The sequence below is a fragment of the Dermacentor variabilis genome, chromosome 10 (assembly GCF_050947875.1).
Source record: "Dermacentor variabilis isolate Ectoservices chromosome 10, ASM5094787v1, whole genome shotgun sequence".
Classification (NCBI taxonomy): Eukaryota; Metazoa; Arthropoda; class Arachnida; order Ixodida; family Ixodidae; genus Dermacentor; species Dermacentor variabilis.
Window position 1 is genome coordinate 119,212,884 of NC_134577.1, and position 18,999 is coordinate 119,231,882.

Genomic DNA, 18,999 nt, shown 5'->3' on the forward strand with positions numbered 1-18,999 from the left:
TTCCTTGCAGGATACATAGCCACTGCTGCAGATCAGCATGACACATTTCTGCCTCATTCTCAAATGGCACAGACGGAATGTGCTTGCCTGTAAAAGTGAAATTCATGTCTGAGAAACCAGTGCCGCCAGTGCAATGCGGAAGCCCTCGAGAACAAGAGAGACAAAATGCCTGCAAACCATGAAAATAACCACAACAGTTTGCTCGTTGGAGCACATTACACCCTAACTAATTAGAGATTTGCCTCCTAAGGTCACCAATGCATGCCCCCATGCATGCACCCATGCGCATACACACATACACGAAATTTGAGGGGTCAGCAGACATTGTCTGCACAGGGATATTGTTGGTAGCTCGCTTTAGGGGCAGCTCAGCATGTCATTTGAGCACTACTAAACAATAACTGCTGCTAAATGTCCATCACTACTGTTTACTTACATTGCTGATTGAAATCTGGAAATATTTACAAGATATGGGACGATATCACAATTTTTGTGCACCGTACCCATGAAAGAGCATGTAAACCCTGGCATCATGCCAGCTGCATCATCTGTCGTGCTATGACAAAAACTGCATTTCCTCCTCTCCAAACAGTGAGGATGTTGCACCGCTGGAGCATGCTGTTGCAGATGGACAAATTCCCCTCCTCAAATACTTCTTTCTTCCTGCCTAGTACCATAATCCCTTTTAACGGTCCTCAGAATACTTCATACTTGCTATACTCCTGTAATGCAGCGTGCTGCTTGACTTTTTATTTAAGCGCACCTTCGTGGGTTCTTAAGCAAGTTCATCCCTAATTTATTCACACTCCCAAATATTTGTTTCCATTTACTGCAGGAGAAACATATTACTTAGGTGTGTGCAAATATCAAAATTTTTGAATACAAATCAAATACAAAAACAGTTTCAAATATTGAGCCGAATATGAAATTAATGACATGCACATGCATTTATTAGCAAGTTGGATTAATTTGTTACTTTGGAACATTGCAACTACACTGTAAATGTTAGAAAACTAGACTAGTAAGCCGTTAAACTGAAACATTGCGTACTTCACTCATGTTGGAAAATTTCGCGATTCCCTGTAGCTGTGATTGCCAGCCTGTGCCTTTTATACCGCATCCCATGCTCATAAAATTGGAGGCATTTGGCCCTGTGCCAGTCGTCACTCATCGCACTTGCTGTCAAGCAATAAGCTAAGAATGAGGTGGGGGGGGGGGCTGCGCCACAAATGAAATAACAGAAAAGTGCGCCCTCGCTGTCTGCAAACCCGTACCCCTTGCTACTGAAAGTGCGGCTTTCTCGCAATATCTAGACGTTTAGTGGCTAAGTGTGCTTTACAGGTAAAATTTCGCTAGCAGTAGCAGAACGAAATAATCACAAAATTCAGCACAAAATGGCCCCAACACTCTTAGATTAGATGGAAACAAGTGCTAAGAACTGTGTTTGCTCCCACACTGCCAGCAGTATATTTGATTTCATTCGCCTATTCCTATCCAACCGAACATTCGAACATTTCAAATATCCGTTTTCCAAACTGAATACGAACATTAAAAACATAATATTCGATAATATTCGAACGTTCCGAATTTTCGTACACCATATAAATATGTATTATTTTGCTATTAAAGAAGCATGAAATCCAACTTTTTGTACATTAATGTGAATCCAAGTTTCTCGCTGAGACTCTGCTGCCAGATATTATTATACAGTTCAATATGTGCCTAGTAGCTGTTGCTTTACCACTGCTCCATTCTTTTATGCGAGAAGCTAAAGGCCCAATCACATGGAGCATGTGATATGCATTTCACTAAGCATATATGCGAGCTTATGTGTCTCTGAGGCCACACACGAGTGACAAAGGTAAGTGCAAGCAGCCATACGATACACAGGTGAGCGGTTTATTGCGCGCAGCAGAGTGGTGCTAGGTCACCTTTGAGGAAAATATTCATGTTTTAGTTTGAGAAAAGTTTGTTCTTGACTTGCACAAAAGAAGTGATTGAGAAATCTGATACAGATGGGGCTCAACTGCGATTGAAAGCGCCCTGTACGACAACCGGATAAAATTCTGAACCCTAGCCTGTTACGGCAGCACTGTGCACCACAATTTTCACCACCTTGGCCCACAAGCACCGTGTCAAGTACTTATTATGGTGCTTGTGCTTCGCCAGCCAAACCGAGCCTTAAGGCAGGCAACCAGTGTTTCATTATTAATAGTGTTTATCATCTTTAGTTGATCATAGTGTGATACAACATCAGCGGTGACTCCCGGCACCTCAGCATGATTCGGAAACCACAACAACCTACTGTAGGTAAGTATCTCCGGTAAGTTTGCTTCCTGGGGTCTTTTCGTGCATTCCCATATCACATGTGGCAGCGATGGCCATGGACCGCTGCATGGAGTTGCTCCTTGGCCAGCCGGGGTTGAGGGCCCAAAGGGGCCTCTGGGACCAGGCGGAGCGGGTAGCCGGAATCACTAGCATTGCAAAAGGGGCCCACCCAACTGCTCCCTCCCTACCCCTTCCCTTATCCCCTTTCCCCTCTCTTGATTAATCAAGAAGTTTTTTTTCCATTTATCGCTTCAACAACCTGTTTCAAAACCCTCGCTGGAAGTTTACATGCCATCCATGTGTGACAGTGCATAAGCGGGCAATTTTGTCCCATACACTGCAATTCATGCTCAAAATCAAGCACTGCTTGATGTGCACGCGGCCCATGAGTCTCCTCTTGCTAGGACAGCACACACGGCCTCACAGACGTGTGAAACATAGCCAGGCCCGTAGGATTTTTCCCATGCTGTCAGACTTTAAAACCTATTTTTACTGTTTTATAACTTCATTTCAATTCTCCTACACAGATATGAAAAAAAGCGGTGACAGTGAACAGCCCTGTCACAGCCCTGTGTTAATATCTATTTTCTTTCTAAACTTAAGCCTTGCCATTCAGGAATCAGGACGCACTGGCTAGGCCCTCTGGTGCAGTGCGTCCCGCCGCGGCACCTCCAGCAGCCGCTCCCCGTGCCTCCGAGCCCAGTCGGCATCATTCTCATTGCTCGACTCTAACGGCCAACCTAAATGCTGAGCCAGCAGGTCCCGGACCCGCACGCACCACACCAGATATTGCTCAACCCAACGATCACCCTCAGCAAGCTGGCACCGCTCGTCCAGCTGAGGCCCCGGAGATGCACTCAAAATGGTGGCCTGGCAACAGGAATCCCCAATGTCGCTGGCATCCAGCTCACAGGTGAGGGAGATGGCAAACAAGAATTCCACTTTGAAAGCCCATATTTTGGTCCAGCAAGCCCAAATCTCTGCTCAGCAGTCCCAGATAGCTAAATTAACTAGCTATATCCAATCCCTTAAAGCTAAGGTCAACAGGGCCCTCACCTCGCACACATCCACCCACACACAAACACAGGAATACTCCCCTGCTTCCACTAGCACGGCATCACAGCTGCAAGCCTCAAACAAACGTAGGGCGGCCATATCCACTGCCTCACTCCATGCCAAAGCGGACATTGCCACAGCCATTACGGCAGCCATCTATCCCCTAGAAACTAAGCTGGAGGTGTGTTTTAATGTGATCAATCAACTCAAACACAAATCTCCAGGAATTTCAAGCATTATACATGGACACGATATACACTACACTCAAGAGCTCTGTGGAGGCAACACAAGCTAAACACAGCACACAGCTCACTGCACTACAAGAAGCAATGGACACCAGCCAGAACTACATCCTAGAGGAAATCCGTAAGAAGCCAGCTATACACCAACACCAGCCCGCCAGGCAGGCCCCCACACAGACACCAATGCAACATGGCTCCACGATGGCAGTGGAACTGCAGGAGCTACAACACTAAGCGGGGGCACTTGAAGCTTCACATCCAACACAACACACAAAGCTCTCCAAGAGATGAACACTCCCATAAGACTACCAAGGTATACTCCATGCAATCAGCTAAGCCCGGCCGACAGGCCTCATCCCAACATGGCCTTCCTTGTGCACCACAACCTTACAGCCACACAACACGAATTTGAGGGCACAGACATCCAACACACACTCCTTGAAATACTGCCGAGGAGAAAGGGAGACAGCCTGCTCTTCGTCCTCAGCATTTACAACTCACCATGAGATAAGGGCGCTGACATTCCGCTAGTCCTCCACAAAGTGTCCCTGTTGGCCAAAGGAGCACAACTAGTGATTTTGGGTGACTTCAATGCCAACCACCCAGAGTGGGGTCACCCAAAACCTGATCGCAAGGGCACCCGGTTATGGGAGGCCACGCAAGATGTAGGTCTTACTATCCTCAATGACCCACAACTTACACGGGTCGGTAACAGTGTGTGCAGAGACACCACGTCAGACCTCTCTCTTTGCAAGAACACACCGGGTGCCCACTGGCAGAGCACAGGCCACACAGTTGGCAGCAATCATTACATTTTGTCACTGACTTTTGAAACGGCTGCCAGCAGGGCTAAGATGGCCACGACCCGCAATACAAAGTGGGATAAATTCCGTCAACTATGCGAAGAAACTGCACCTGATTTCATATTGGATCTCAATGAATGGATCAGGTTACTGGGCCGTGACATGACTTCCATGACATACGAAATGGCGGCACCTCAAGAGCAGCCATCGAGGGATTCCCACCTCCTGCACATGTGGGAAGCGCCGAAAGCCTCACGTGCAGGTGGAACATCAACGTCACAATAACAAGCTGCGATGGCGCATAGCGAAGCTCGAACGGGAGATAGAAGCTCACACCTCTACAGTGGAACATTAGCAGTGGGGCCAGATCTACAACAGCCTCAACGGCCAGCTGGGCTGCAAGAAGATATCGCACCTGCTGCGATACCTACTGGATCCCGGCAACACCAAGTCGGTGGCATGCCAGAAGCATACACAACTAATACACCAGTATCCTGGCATCGACGAGGAGCTGCTAGCGGAGCTCGCCAGCCGGAACATTAACACCTCGAGACCGAGTAACATGCTCATGCCACACTACGTCAGAGCTCCCTATGAACAACTGGATGCTGATATTTTGGAGGCAGAGGTCTACGCTGCACTACGCACGCCGTTAGCTCCAGGCCCCAACGGGTTACGAACAAGGCGCTGCGTAACCTCAACCCAAAGTCAGTGGGAGCAATAACCGAATACATGAACGAGTGCTGGCGCTCCAGCCGTTTACCTCCCAAGTGGAAACATGCACGGGTGGGGTTCACACCAAAACCAGGCAAGAAACTTAGAAAATCTTTGCCCCATTTCACTCGCCTCCTGTCTAGGCAAGCTCATGAAGCATGTAATACTCTATCGCTTACAGATCTTTGCAGAGGAACGCTATCTCCTACCACCCACGATGCTTGGTTTTCGAGCACACTTGTCTGCCCAGGACGACCTCCTTCAGTTACACCACAACCTTTTACATCGAGACAGTGGTTCGAGCACGAAAGCTCTACTAAGCCTGGACGTCCATAAGGCTTTTGACAACGTGCTCCAAGCGGCCGTGCTCGAGAGCTTAGCTGACTTGCAACCCGACGAACGAACCTACAACTATATCCGGTCATTCCTCACAGACAGGACGGTCGAGCTCGCAGTCGGGGACCTGTGCTCGCTAGTAATCTGGCTCAGGGAAAGAGGCACGCCACAAGGCGCAGTCTTGTCACCATTCCTATTCAATCTAGCAATGCGCACCCTGGCTCTGAAAGTGAATGAAGTCCCGGTACTCAGACACATGCTATACGCCAACGATATCACGCTCTGGACGTGTGAAGGGTTGGATGGCACAGTTGAAGAAATGCTCCAACATGCCACCGACATCGTCATGCAACACGAGAATGCAGCAGGACTAGAGAGCTCCCAGCACTAGTCGGAACTCCTCCTGATCCGGCCAAACCGAAGCAAGCACAAGTCACCCCCACCTCCCATCACGATAAGCGTAAACCGGCAGCCAGTCACCCACATCGAGCACATGCGAGTACTGGGCATGATACTACAGCAGAACTGGCAGAATGGCATCACCATTGACTGGCTCCAGATGACTGAACCAGACCACGAGACTGCTACACTGAGTGGGCGTGCATAAGCAAGGCATGAAGGGGAAGGACCTGCTCCAACTAGTCCATGCCTTTTTCGTCAGCCGTCTCACCTATGCACTACCATACCTTCAGTTACAGAAGACAGAACAAGCTCACCTCGACTGCACTACACAACACGCATACAAGGTAGCCCTCGGCTTACCAAGACACACATCCACAGAGAAACTTCAACTGGGAGTTCACAACATCATCGATGAACTCATTGAAACACACCACACATCACAGGTTCACTGTCTCCAAGGTAGCAAGGCCGGCCGCTAGATTCTTGCTTGAGTGGGCCTCAGAGCATCCCCGATGGGCAGTGGACCCCACCACCATCCCACCACACATAAGGCGCATGTTCATCATCAAATCGCTGCCCAAAAGCACACTTGCCAGCCACCACGATGGCAAAAGAGTGAGGGCCCAGGCCCTACACAAGATGTATGGGGCCAACTCAACCGTAGCGTACGTCGACGCAGCCCAGTACTCTGATCAACCCCACACCTACACCATTAGCGCTGTTCCAGGCCCAGGACTCAAGGCACAGACAGCTTCAAGCTCTCTACGCGCAGTCACCCCACCGAAGCAGAAGAAGCCGCCATCGTGTTGGCCATGGCCTCAACAGACGACTGTATACTTATGAGTGACTCAAAAACCGCCATCAAACATTGCGCGAGGAATAGTGCCACAGACTACACTAAAGTTCCTACAGTCACTATACAACAGAGAAGAACCATGCTCAATAGAGTCGATATGCACCCTGGCTCACGCGGGGAATCCAGGGAACGAAGCGGCCCACCAACATGCTGGAGGATTCATCAGCCGAGCGGAGGGCCTGCCGGAACCGGAGACCTCAAACGAAGTCCTGCACTCATATCATGACATAAGTCAATATTACCGTCTTATATGACACACTAGGCCCGCACCAAACAGTAAACTAAAAAAGCATCAGGAGGTCACCAGGCGTAGGTTACAGACACATTCATACCCGAACACCTGCGTATACTCGCATATTTACCCAGATAGAGCAAGTCTGTACTGTCACCTGTGCGGCGAGCTAGCTACACTTGGTCACATCGTCTGGGACTGTGAGGAGGACCCCCCTGCCCCCAATCTCCTGGCCTCTCCCTCACCATCATGGGAGGAAGTGCTGCTTAGCTCCAGCTTGGACGTGCAACTCTGAGCTGTGGAGTGAGCCGAAGAGGTCGCTGTCACACATCACCTGGCGGCCACCTATCCTTCCGGATGAGCCCACGAATTAGCTCCCCATTCTGACGAATAAAGTTGTCTCTCTTTGTTGAGGCAATCCCTCGACATTGCAAGTGTATGACTGCTGCATTTTGTTGGCTCAGCGACAAACCACAACTGCAGTCACCAATTCCTGGGAAAGTGGTGCTGGTTAGGCCTAGCAGGTGGTGGGAACCCTGCCCTTGATACGTTGCACCAGTCAAGTTATATAATGTACAAGTAGGCTACCCATGACTGCAGTACATTGAGGTCATGTTCGTCTTTCTCATTGCTAATTCAACGTCCTGACTAGCCATTCTACTTCATCATCATGATTGGACGTTGGGGCATTTGATGTTACTACCTATAATTTATATCTCATATTTAGCTTTATTGTATGACAATTGCTACTCTCATCAATGCTGTAGAACTCATCGATGGTGCCCGCTAGGCCCTTATAAATTAAAAATTCTATCATGTATTCTCTCTCATCTGGAAGACCTCGATGGCAGAGGACATGCCTATTAAGTCAGCACTATATGCCTCCCCTGTTCTAACCTCACTAAGCCCAATGATAGCCCATGCAAAACTGGATAATCCCTTAAGGAGCCCTCTTAAGCTAGTTTCACTAGAGAGGGTTCACGTGTTGAATGTTGCCAGGATAATTTTCCAGTAGTGCCCTGTTCAGATCCAGAGATTCTTAGGAACCTCTGTAACATCACCTGTCTCGGTCAGCTGTTGAGCAGCTGCTGGAGACTGAAGGCCAACTGCAAGAATCGTGAGGAAGGCAGTGGCCAAATATTGTGCCAGGAGGGCCAATTATTGCTCTGGCAAGGAAGCGTCTTTTTTAGGCTCAGTGGACCTTCCTAATTTGGTTGCACCTGGACTAATACAGCTCCACTGACTTGCAGCTGCATTTTTTTACTTCTGCCAGTTCCAGAGCCTTAGCAATGTAGTGGCCTGCAAGGCACTACCTCTACTCAACACCATTCCATGTGCTCACATATAATTATTGATACAAACATTCTACATGTTTGTAGATGTCGCCACTACTCATATCATCAATGAATGCTGTGAACCATAAGCACTATAAGTGAAAGTCTGAGAATAAGAATATAGAAAGAGTACCTTCACTGAGCAGCTCCCCAAGGCCAACATGGTCGTCCCTGAGGAACTGGGCAGAGCCAATGAGCAGGGGCAAGGGACGTGCCAGGTATGGGTCAAGAGGCCGCAGGAGGGTCTCCTCTGCATGGCGGAAGCGGGTGTCCTCATCCGAGTCGTCATCATCTTCAGAGTCCTGGTGCAGGTCAACCACCTCCAGTGACGAGCGCAGCACTTCCACACCAAGGCGAAAGGCTTCCGACACTTGCCCCAGCAGGGCCCCCTCTTCCTCCGCCTTGGAGGGTGGCTGCACAGTGCCAGCAACCACACTGCAGAGGGCCTCGCAAGGAGTCTTAGCACTGTGCTAGATGCGAAGCCAGAGCTTTTTCATGGCACAGCTGGCTTTCTTGCAAATGAATACAGGTGGGCTAGACATATTTGTTTTGTTTTTAGCATCAGTGTTTATTGTTTTATTACTACCACTGACTGTGCCACTATGTGCTTAATTTGAAGAGTAGTTCTAGGCGCTTCAAATGAATTGATTGAGCAATTATTTCTATCTGCCACTTAGAATGCTAACCCCATGGCTCCCACATATGCCTATTGAGAGTTGTTGACCACTCTTGCTGTTCTCTTGTCTTCTTTCAAGCAGAATGCAGCAGCCAAAACATTCACCTGTAATATAGAATAACTTGTTCCCCCAAATATCTCCAAGCAGTCCTGTCCTCCAGTAGGCAAAAATCACCTGTGAACTTCATCACATAATTCCACCCAATTGCCCAATGTTGCCAAGTGCTTGTCTGTTCCATTGGTACCCATTCTGGATGCCACTCTAATAGACCAAAGGTTACCTCTTCTACGCATTACAAGGGCTAACGCCAATTCTCAATTTCAGTTAAAATGTCACCTAAATGCATGTGATGCTTAATCCATGCAAGCGTGATTTTACACCTGAATGCTGACCTATGTATTTTCCCATTTTCACTGATCACTCCACTGTCCTCAGCTTTCACTGCAGTATCTCTCTTGATCAAAGATGAGTTCTGGCAGAACATACTAATAATATACACCAGTCGCAGACTGATCTTTCAGACATGGATAAAGCGTTGACGACCGACCTTGTCAGTACCAGGAGCCACCAGTCTATATGTACAACAAAGTTGAAAAAAATATTTTAGGCCTACCGTGTTGCGATTTACAAGAAAGGTGCAGTACAGTGGCCTGACTAACAATTCTACCGATATGGATAGAGGTGTGGCGACGAGCAACCGCGTAGACGGCGCCTCAGCCTTCCGAGAGAGAAAACGGACACAACTGATCGCCTGGTGTAGCATTTCCTTAATGTCCACAAACGCTGACCCGTGCCACCATATGGAAGTAGCACTGGCCACATGTGGATGTGAGCATCTGTGTCATTCTGATGTGACACTGATGCTGCTGCTACAGAAGGCTCCCCTCCTAGAGATGAGCAAAGTTCAACGAGCGGTGGAAAAGCGTAGCAGTTTGGGCGAGTTGGTATTTCATGAATTTTTTAGGCTTGCAGCGCAGCTCAGAATAAGCAAAAAGGAAGGACTTGCGTAGCGCTGCAAAACATGTGGTTGCAAACCCTTTTTAGAAAGAATGCGTCATTCTAGGTCGTAATCAGTCAGCTTACAAAGGAAATCATTGAAGTAAAAGCTATCATAGGTCTTGGCCATGCATGTGTAAGCTCACCTTCATTATCGTTATCAAGCAATGAATTGGCGTATCTGGGACTGCCGCCACGGGCTGTCAGAATATGTTCTATTTTTCGCGTGGTTACGTTTGGTTTTGTTGCTTGGTTTTGTGTTGTCTTTTCGTGTCACATGGTTCGCCAAGTGTATAAGTAGCCTTCTGACCATCAGTTGGAAGTTAGTGCTCACCCTGTTTTCAGTTACTTTTCATTATCCTTTCCACCTTCCTTTTTGCTCGTTCTGAGCTGTGCTACAAGCCTAAAGAGGTCAACAGCGATGGAAAATCCATGTGACGGCGTGTCTTGGGGGTCGCGTATGGAGGCAGTGTCGAGGGATGCAGCAGGGTTGCGTTGCACACTGGTGGTGTCGACAACGAGAATTCTTCAATGTAAGCGAGCTTGAGGCGTTTCAGGGCAACTGTGTCTGGTCGGCCGTCGACATTCCCAACAAAAGTCGGACGGCACTCGAGAATAGTATATGGTCTGGAGTAGTGTGGCTGCAAACGCCTCCTCCATTTTTTCAATGCCAGTGCAATCGCTCACTCACCAATGGGAGTCGTTGGGGCACCTTAGTTCAGCGAGTTGCTGCGAAGTGAGAAAGCTTGCAGTTCGGCAACGCAGTCGCCAGGTGATGGCATGGGTGTTTTGGTTGTGGCGGTAAAGGAATCGCATGGAAGGCGTGAGTGAGTTCCGTAGACTAGCTCAGCACAGGAGCAACCTAGGTCGCTCTTGAGTGCAGCTCTAATGCCAAGTAGAAAAAAAAGGCAAATGTAGAACTTACTTTTCCGGTGACTCATGGCGCTATAAGGGAGGACTTGAGATGCTGGTGAAAATGTTCAACAAGTCCATTTGACTGTGGGTGGTAAGCAGTGGTGTGAAAACGTGCTGTTCCAATAAGCTTGAGTAGCTCATTGAAAAGTGCCTAAGTCAAACTGCCGACTGCGATCAGCGACTATTGTGGATGGGTAGCCGAACCTTGCAATCGACGTAGACATGAAAGCTGCTGCAACAGTGGGCACCGAGATGTCAGATGTGGGTGTCGCCTCTGGCCACAGTGTATAGCAATCAATTCATGCCAGTAGTTAGGAGTTACCTTTTGAAGGTGCAAGAGGGCCGACGAGGTCCAGGTGCACAGTGTCAAAACGAACACCCGGTGGAAGAGAAGATTTGGCAGGCAGGATGGGGTGATGCTGAATCTTGGGGCATTAACAAGACAAACAGCAGTGAACCCTGTCTTGAACTTGCACATTTAGCCGAGGCCAAACAAAACAGGAAAAGAGCTTCTGTGTCACACGTATTCCAGGATGCAACAAGTTGTGCACAGTTTCGAATAGACGTTTGCGAAGGGAATGTATGGTCGGAATGTATGACGCCGGAATGTATGGTCGAGGTGTCGTAGACGACAGACGTACCATCTGGAGTCAAAATGACGTCCTCCAATTTCAGTGAATTTGATGAATTGCGGAGGGTGCGAAGTTCGGTGTTATCCCACTGGTGACTGGCAAGTAAGTTGACACCGATGATGAAAGGTTCTGACGTTGACGTGGAAACGACATTGAAGCGACTCAGCACGTCCGCTGGAATGTTGTCGGTCGCCTTGATATGACGAAACATGTAAACTCTAAAGTGTAGGAAAGGTGTTGACTCTCGCAGGGGTGAGTGACAGGACATCGAATGGTCCATTCTTACTTAAAAGGCAGAGGTCCGGACACCGACCAAAATACTTTAAAATATTTACCTTTCAGTTCTCCCACGGGAGCCTTGTTCACAATCTTGTGAACAGTAGTTTGTGAACGAGGCTCCCGTGGGGGAGCCGAAACGTAAATATCTATTTTAAACCATTTTCAGAATCCGGTCCTCTTCCTTTTAAGTATTCATCATCCTGCCCAGACAGGCTTCCGTCATACCCTTGACTTCGTCGAATGGTTCATTGTGTGCATGGAATGTAGATGTTAATAATTTAGCCTCCGATCTTTCACAATCTGTTGGATGCTTGTATAGAACTGCCCACTTAACACCTATCTGGTGGAAACAAAACATATATACTTCACTGTTCTGCTCCAGATTATCGAACGAAATATTGGTACGGGGCCCCACAACCAAAACTAATTACAACAGGCTAATTATTCTACAAAAAAAGATATTACGCATTTATGAAAACTATCAGGGACCATGTTATAAAATAAGCACATTACCACTATTCTTGAAATACAGAATGCTTAAAGCGAATGATGTTTACGATCTTAAACTACTACAGCACATACATAACAATACACTATATATACATGAAAACATTATTGAAGTTCCTTATGATATGAAACTAAAGAGAAAATGGACACTAAGAACAAGGACTAATTATGGTAAACAAACAACCAGCTATCAAGTACTAACAATTCTAAATAAGCTAGAAGATAATATTGATTTCAATATCACTAGAAATGCATTTAAAAACCACGTGAAGGAAATGTTACTAACACAGTGTTTGAAAAGAGTGATTATTGCAACATAAATATATTAAAATGGCTTTTTTTTCTTTTTTACGTGGATACATACATGTTCAGGGTCGTATACTGCATTTGAGTACTATTATAAGAAGCCAACAAACATTGACACTAAGGACAACATAGGGGAAATTACTTGTGCTTAATAAAAGAAATATGACATGACTTTTGATATGACTAATTAAAATCGGGCCCCTCGGTTAACCTCCTTTCATCTCGCTTATTTGAGTAATATTGTAATTTACATGTACAACCTGTACTGTTTGTGGACAGGGAGAGGAAGAGAAAAGGGGGAAAAAAGGAACGTTTATTATTTCGCCGTCTATTTTAAAAACCAACTTCCAATATTTTTGTCAAATTCTACTGTTGTAAGTTTCTGTGTAAACTCATGTACAATGTGTGAAAATATGTAACGTGATGTGTGTTCGCTCACCGCCAATGAAATGCCACTAAATGATGTACAATACATGTGTATTTTGCGGGTACAGGAGCCCCTGTCAGGTGATGCAAGCCTTTGGTCCTGAAGCTTTTTTTGAAATTGTATTCAAGATGAAATAAACATTCATTCATTCACAAGGGGCCTGTGGTATGTCAAGACAGTAAATGCACGGCCTTCAAGAAAATGGCGACGATGTCTGACAGCCAGGTAAACTACGAGTAGTTCATGGCCGAACACGTTGTAGAGGGACTGCGCAGGCTTCAGTTTCTTGGAGAAAAAGGCAAGTGGTTGCCAAGCAGTGTTGATGAATTGCTGCAGAATGGCACCAACAGCAGTGTTTGAAGCATCTGTCATGATGGCAGTGGGCGCGTCTGGCATTGGGTGTCTGCACAGTGTGGCATCAGCGATGGCAGACTTGACTTGTGAAAGCACTGGTGGCCTCTTCAGTCCACTGAGGCCCTTGCTTAAGGTTGTTTCCTAGGAGAACATCTAGTGGAGCCACAAGTCATGCGCAATCAGGAATGAATTGGCAGTAGAAATTGACGAACCTGAAAAATTGGCAAAGTTTGGCGAGTGGTCAGTCTAGGAAAGTCTTCGATGACGCGAATCTTGGATGGCAGTGGCCGAATGCCGTTAGCATCAATATGCCCAAGGAACTCGAGTTCCAGTCGACCGAATTCGGTCTTAGTGGCGTTGATGACAGTTCCTTTACTGACAATTTGTGAAAACAACTGCAAGTGCTGAAGGTGTTGTTCTGCGGAAGAGCTTGCGATGAGAAGGTCCTCAATGTATGCAAAAACAAAAGGCAGGCCTCGAGCGATGGAATCGATGAAACGCTGATAGCATTGGCCAGCATTCCATAAGCCGAAGGGCATGAGCAGAAATTCAAAAAGACCGAGCAGTGTGGTGATGACAGTCTTGGGAGTGTATTCTGCAGTAGTTGATGATAGGCGTGAACAAGATCGATTTTAGAAAAGATTGTCGCACCGTGCAATGTTATGGTGAAGGCCTGAATGTTCAGGAGAGAGTAGCACTCAGGAACTGTAATGTTTAGTGCCCGGCAATTGCCGCATGGGTGCCAGTCTCCACACTTCCTAGGCACCGCATGAAGTGGTGATGCCCAATTACTGGAGAAAGGGCAGATGATGCCGAGTTGCAGCATATGTTCGAACTTCGCACAAACTCTGGGCACAAATGCTGGGGTCGGAAACAAACTGGTGGGACGTAGGTGACAATGTTATGGCACACGTAATGGATCGGTTGCATTCAGTCCGACAGGCACGTCAAAGTGGGAAATTCGTGCAGGAGCTTGGCGAACAGTTAGTCCAACTTGGCAGAAATAGGCGCGATTGGCGATGTGCTTGTTGCTGGGATGCTGGAAACAGACAACTGGGTAACGGAGTCAATGAGATGCCGATGTTGAATGTCGGCATCTCATTCGGACTCAATGTCGGCAGTTGTGCAAGAGCTCTGTTCGAATGAGTGCACAACGGACATCTGCAACCTTGAAAATCCAGCGGAATGCTCATCAAAGGCCAAGGTTTAGCGTGACGGAGCGCAATGAAAAAACTGGAGTGCTGGTGCTGTTGATGGCTAGCAAATAACGACACATGTCGCTTTTCGATCAGAGCACTGGGTGGGAACCATGCTTACGTCAGCTTCTGTGTCGATTAAGAACTGCTGTCCCGTATCTGTCTGTCACATAGAAAAGGCAATTTGTGTGTTGGGCTGGGCCACTCGTCACCGTTAAGAGGTCAGCTGGCCTGTTTCTCTGCGAAGCGCAGGGATGCCGACAGTGACGAGCATCGTTTCCAAAACGGCGGCGGTAGCAGCAAACGCCAGGCATTGTAGGCGATGTTTCATGGCAGGTGCCTGTGCATCTCGATTTTCTGGATCTACGGCTGCGTGGGCGACGAGATGACATGTGGTGATGTTCGGCGGCACAGATGATGCATTCCAGGCGCTTACACAAGGAGTCGAGCGGAAACTGCGCTGCTGATCAGCACGAAAGGTTGTGCAGGGCAGTTGTCACCTGGAAACGATGTCGTGGATGCGATGATTGGCGTGGTTACTTCCATGACTTTGTCGGCCAATGCGGCAAGTCCGGTAACATCCATGGTAAAAGCTGTCACCAGGACCATCTGCACATTAGCTGGGAGTCATTGTAAAAGCAATTCATGCAATAGGGTGTCATAAATGCATCTCGCGTTGTCTTCGAACAGCTGCCTCATTCAGCGAAGAAGTTGACTAAGGCGTCAGTCACCGAGTTCTTAGCGGACAAGCGCTGCTGTATGCAAGAACGCTGTGAAGCTGCTGTGCGCTGTAGCAGGGCTCCCTTGAGATTGTCGCAGGTGGCAATAGACAGTGGGGCGTTCAACAAATCTGCTACTTCGTCAATGGTAGCGGGTGAGAGCACTGTGATGCATAATGAAACTTTGAGGCTTGAGAGCATATACCAGCCACTTGGAATTACAATTTGGCTTGAAGAAACCACGTCGAGGGATGCTGGTCCAAGTACTGTGGGAGGTGGACGGCAATTGCCGAACAGGCAGGCTCACCACGCTCCTCGGAAGGGTTCTGGCCTTGAGCCCTCGTAGTGTCGGTCCAGTTCATGGCAGTCTCTACTACAAGAGTGTGTCGCAGGATCATGTCCCAGTCACCAAACTGTGGCAACAAGCAACTGTGTAGACCAGTGGAACCTCGGCCCTCCGAGAGAGAGCAAACCGACAGATACTGTGAACAGTTAGGGCACACAAGAGAACTAGAACCACGACAAAAATGCAACCACCTTTATGCTTACAACAACGCCCCAGAACACAAAAAAGAAGAATGTCCAAGCAAGTTGTCAGGCATTATAAAAGAAAATCTTGTTTTTTATTGGTATAATGTAGAATAAAAAAAGAAGAAGTAGGGACAATTGGCTATCCTGACTGAATGAAGTCAGGACACGGGACATTTACTCAAAAGTCGGAACTGTACCGCTTAATTCTGCACAGTTGGCAACCCTACTAAGAAATTCCCTCGACAAAGAAAGTGAAGGCACAGGCGAGAGCCTGAAGGGAAGGCTAAAGTGTGGAAAGAACACATATTAAGTTATTAACAAAGGGATGCAACTGGTCTGTTCACTGCCACCGCTTTTCTGTTTTGTTATTTATACAGAAGGGAAAGGAAGTTAGAGAGCAGCAAAAATAGGGTTTAGCCTCTTACATACAGTAGAGCAGTGGTAACACAACAGCTACCAGGCACAGTGCATATGCACACAACATTGTCTTATGAGCAGCCAGATATTCAACTGCTTGTTAATATCTGAACGGGAGATTGAGAAATTCGGGATTTACACATAGTGTACAAGAATTAGGTCCCACAGTTTTTTAATGGCAATGCAGATTTGTGTGCCTCTCGATCCTGCAGTAAACAAATCGAGTAGATATCTGTGAGTGCGAATATATGAGGGAACAATGCATTGAAGAACCTGCACAGGTGCAGTTAAATGAAAAGTCCATAAGCAAAAGAGCATCATGATGTATAACAAGTAAAATATAGTTAGAGGACTGTGAAAGAAGTAGTGGTACTAGGGCTTACATTTGGATATGCTGTGCTGTATGTTTAATGTAAGAAATACAGTCAGGGCTCGAAGTAAACAGAACAGCAGTGGGTAGATTAGCACTTGGAGCCCACAAATAAACTACGTATGAAACGATACAAGGAGGTACAGGATGGGCATCTACAAAGTAAAATATCTCGCGAGAAGAGACTGGACAAGAGCAGATGTAGATTCCCAAAGGTGGAAATGTCCTACTAAACTGGCCAGTAGGTGTGCAGGCCACACTACAGGCAGTAAGATGAAAAAGAGCATAAAGCTTAAAGTTGAACAGGTGCACTGCAAGCAGTAGTTGTATAGAGGCTCAAAAACAAGACAATAGAAAACTATAAAATAGGGAGAAAAGAGATCAAGAAGTAAATTACCTAGGGTAACAAGAGGGCGGCCAAGGCACTTTTTGAGGTTTATGCAGGCTGTCTAACAACACGAAGTTACACAAGGTTTACTCCTTCCTTTCCAGACCCACAGAAATCAATCAAGTTGATCCAAGGCTTTTCAACATGCTCTTAAAATTTACTGTTGGACAAAAAATGAGATGCACCGTATGGAATGATGACTGTACTTAAACTATTGGTCAGATTTGACAATTGTTTGCACACTGAACAGCCTGGAAGAATAAAACTTGGACAAGAGGTATAGTCGAAAATGACCTCCAGTGCTCCTAGCACTTTCCCAATCAAACAACACAAAAGTTTTGCTCTGGTCAACTCTGCAACATAATTTTTAAATTACAGCAGCAATGAAGATAAAGAAGCTTCTGTCAGGTTGTCTAATTTTCAGATCTGACACATACGCTGCTTTAATGATGTCTCACACACTGGAACATGCAGAGGTTGTTTAGAGTATTGTGTTCTACTAATATCAAGTGCAACTTTACTTCTTTTCAGCAGGATGTAGCATTTATCCATCCATGTTTTGTCAGCACATGTGCAAGTTACTATGAGCAATGCTTCCTGTCATGTGGGGTTTCCACTTACACAAGAGCACGCAGTCGATTTCAGGCTGACTGTCAGCAGAAGCTTCGACTAGCAGTCTATCTTACCTTTGGAACACCACCTGTACAAATACCCTTATTCATTACGGTACTCTAAAGTACTGTATAAAGCACACGAAGGTTCAAAGCCTAGTTTAAGGTGCGTGACTAGAACAATTGCTAGCAAAGAAAAGCTGATTTAACACAATAACCAAGTAGAAGGAGACTTGTAGATGCTCCCCAACCTGACATCCATTGATTCGAGATCCTAAAGAATGCAGCAATAAAGAACCAAGCACTTGCTGCAATGAGTAAAAACAAATGCTCCCTGCACAATAGGCGCTTACCCGTTTTCACATTTGCAAAGCCGTGGTTTTCCCACATAGCATGGGCATCACTATGGCTAATACTCACGCTAGCAAGTCTACATATATTTTATTGCATTGTCCAACTTGCAAGAGAACGGCACTAAGAACAAGGCACACATTTTGTATATATCAGATTTTTAACTCAGTAATTATACTAAATACAGTAAATTATTACTTTCATTCATGCTTCCGGTGCTTCTTGGAAGCTTAACATATGAATTCTTAAAAAATCCTTGAATAGTTATTTCATCTTTAATTTCATACAAAACAATAGTCAGTATATAATTTTGTGTACCATGGTATACAATGCAACAAAAAGGTTTGAAATCGAATGATAAAATTTGAAAGCACCAAAAATTAGCATGTCTACAGTGGTAAGAAAGGAGTTAACCAAAATGACTATGTATATGTAGCATGAAAAAATACTTCCGAGACAATTACACATATTGACACATGTACTTCTTTATCTTTCTCCGGTGACCACTTTTCACTAGGTAACAAATGTTAAACTTAATCGTTCAGCACAGGCCACGCCTGCACGTATAGGAAGTTTCTCAAATGTTGATAGTTCCATCAGTTGTCTGTTGTTGCCAAACCTTGTGCAATCTGACCACATGCTCGACACGAATTGTGTAGTACTTTCTGGGAGGCACCAGCGATTATGCTGTAAACTTCGACGAGACATGCATAAAAGCCAATGTGATCGACTCACTGATCAGATGTTTTAGAACCACCAACTGCGCTCGGCCTCATTACCAGAATTAACACAGCAAGCTGGGCGAGTTGGTGACTGAACACATTTCTAGGGGTGGGCAGTGCAACTCGGACAAAGGACAAAAGGAAGTACACGATAAGAGTGCAGATGCGCTCGTATCGTGTATGTACTTCCTTCCGTCCTTCATTTGTTTTTTGTTTTTCAATTTATTTCATTCATTGCATACACACAATACACAATATTTGGATGCATAGCCTTGGCACATGCCACGATGGCTTTTCG

The 18,999-nt window shown here is 46.4% G+C and overlaps 1 protein-coding gene across 2 annotated transcripts in view; it reads right to left on the reverse strand.

Annotated features, from left to right (window-relative positions):
* The window catches only part of LOC142560922 (uncharacterized), a 384,720-nt gene that overhangs the window by 326,496 nt on the left and 39,225 nt on the right, over window positions 1-18,999 (reverse strand). For both annotated transcript variants that reach the window (XM_075673344.1, XM_075673343.1), the window contains exon 6: window positions 8,437-8,716. In XM_075673344.1, the coding sequence (XP_075529459.1) occupies window positions 8,437-8,716 (280 nt within the window). The remainder of the gene's footprint in view (window positions 1-8,436; window positions 8,717-18,999) is intronic.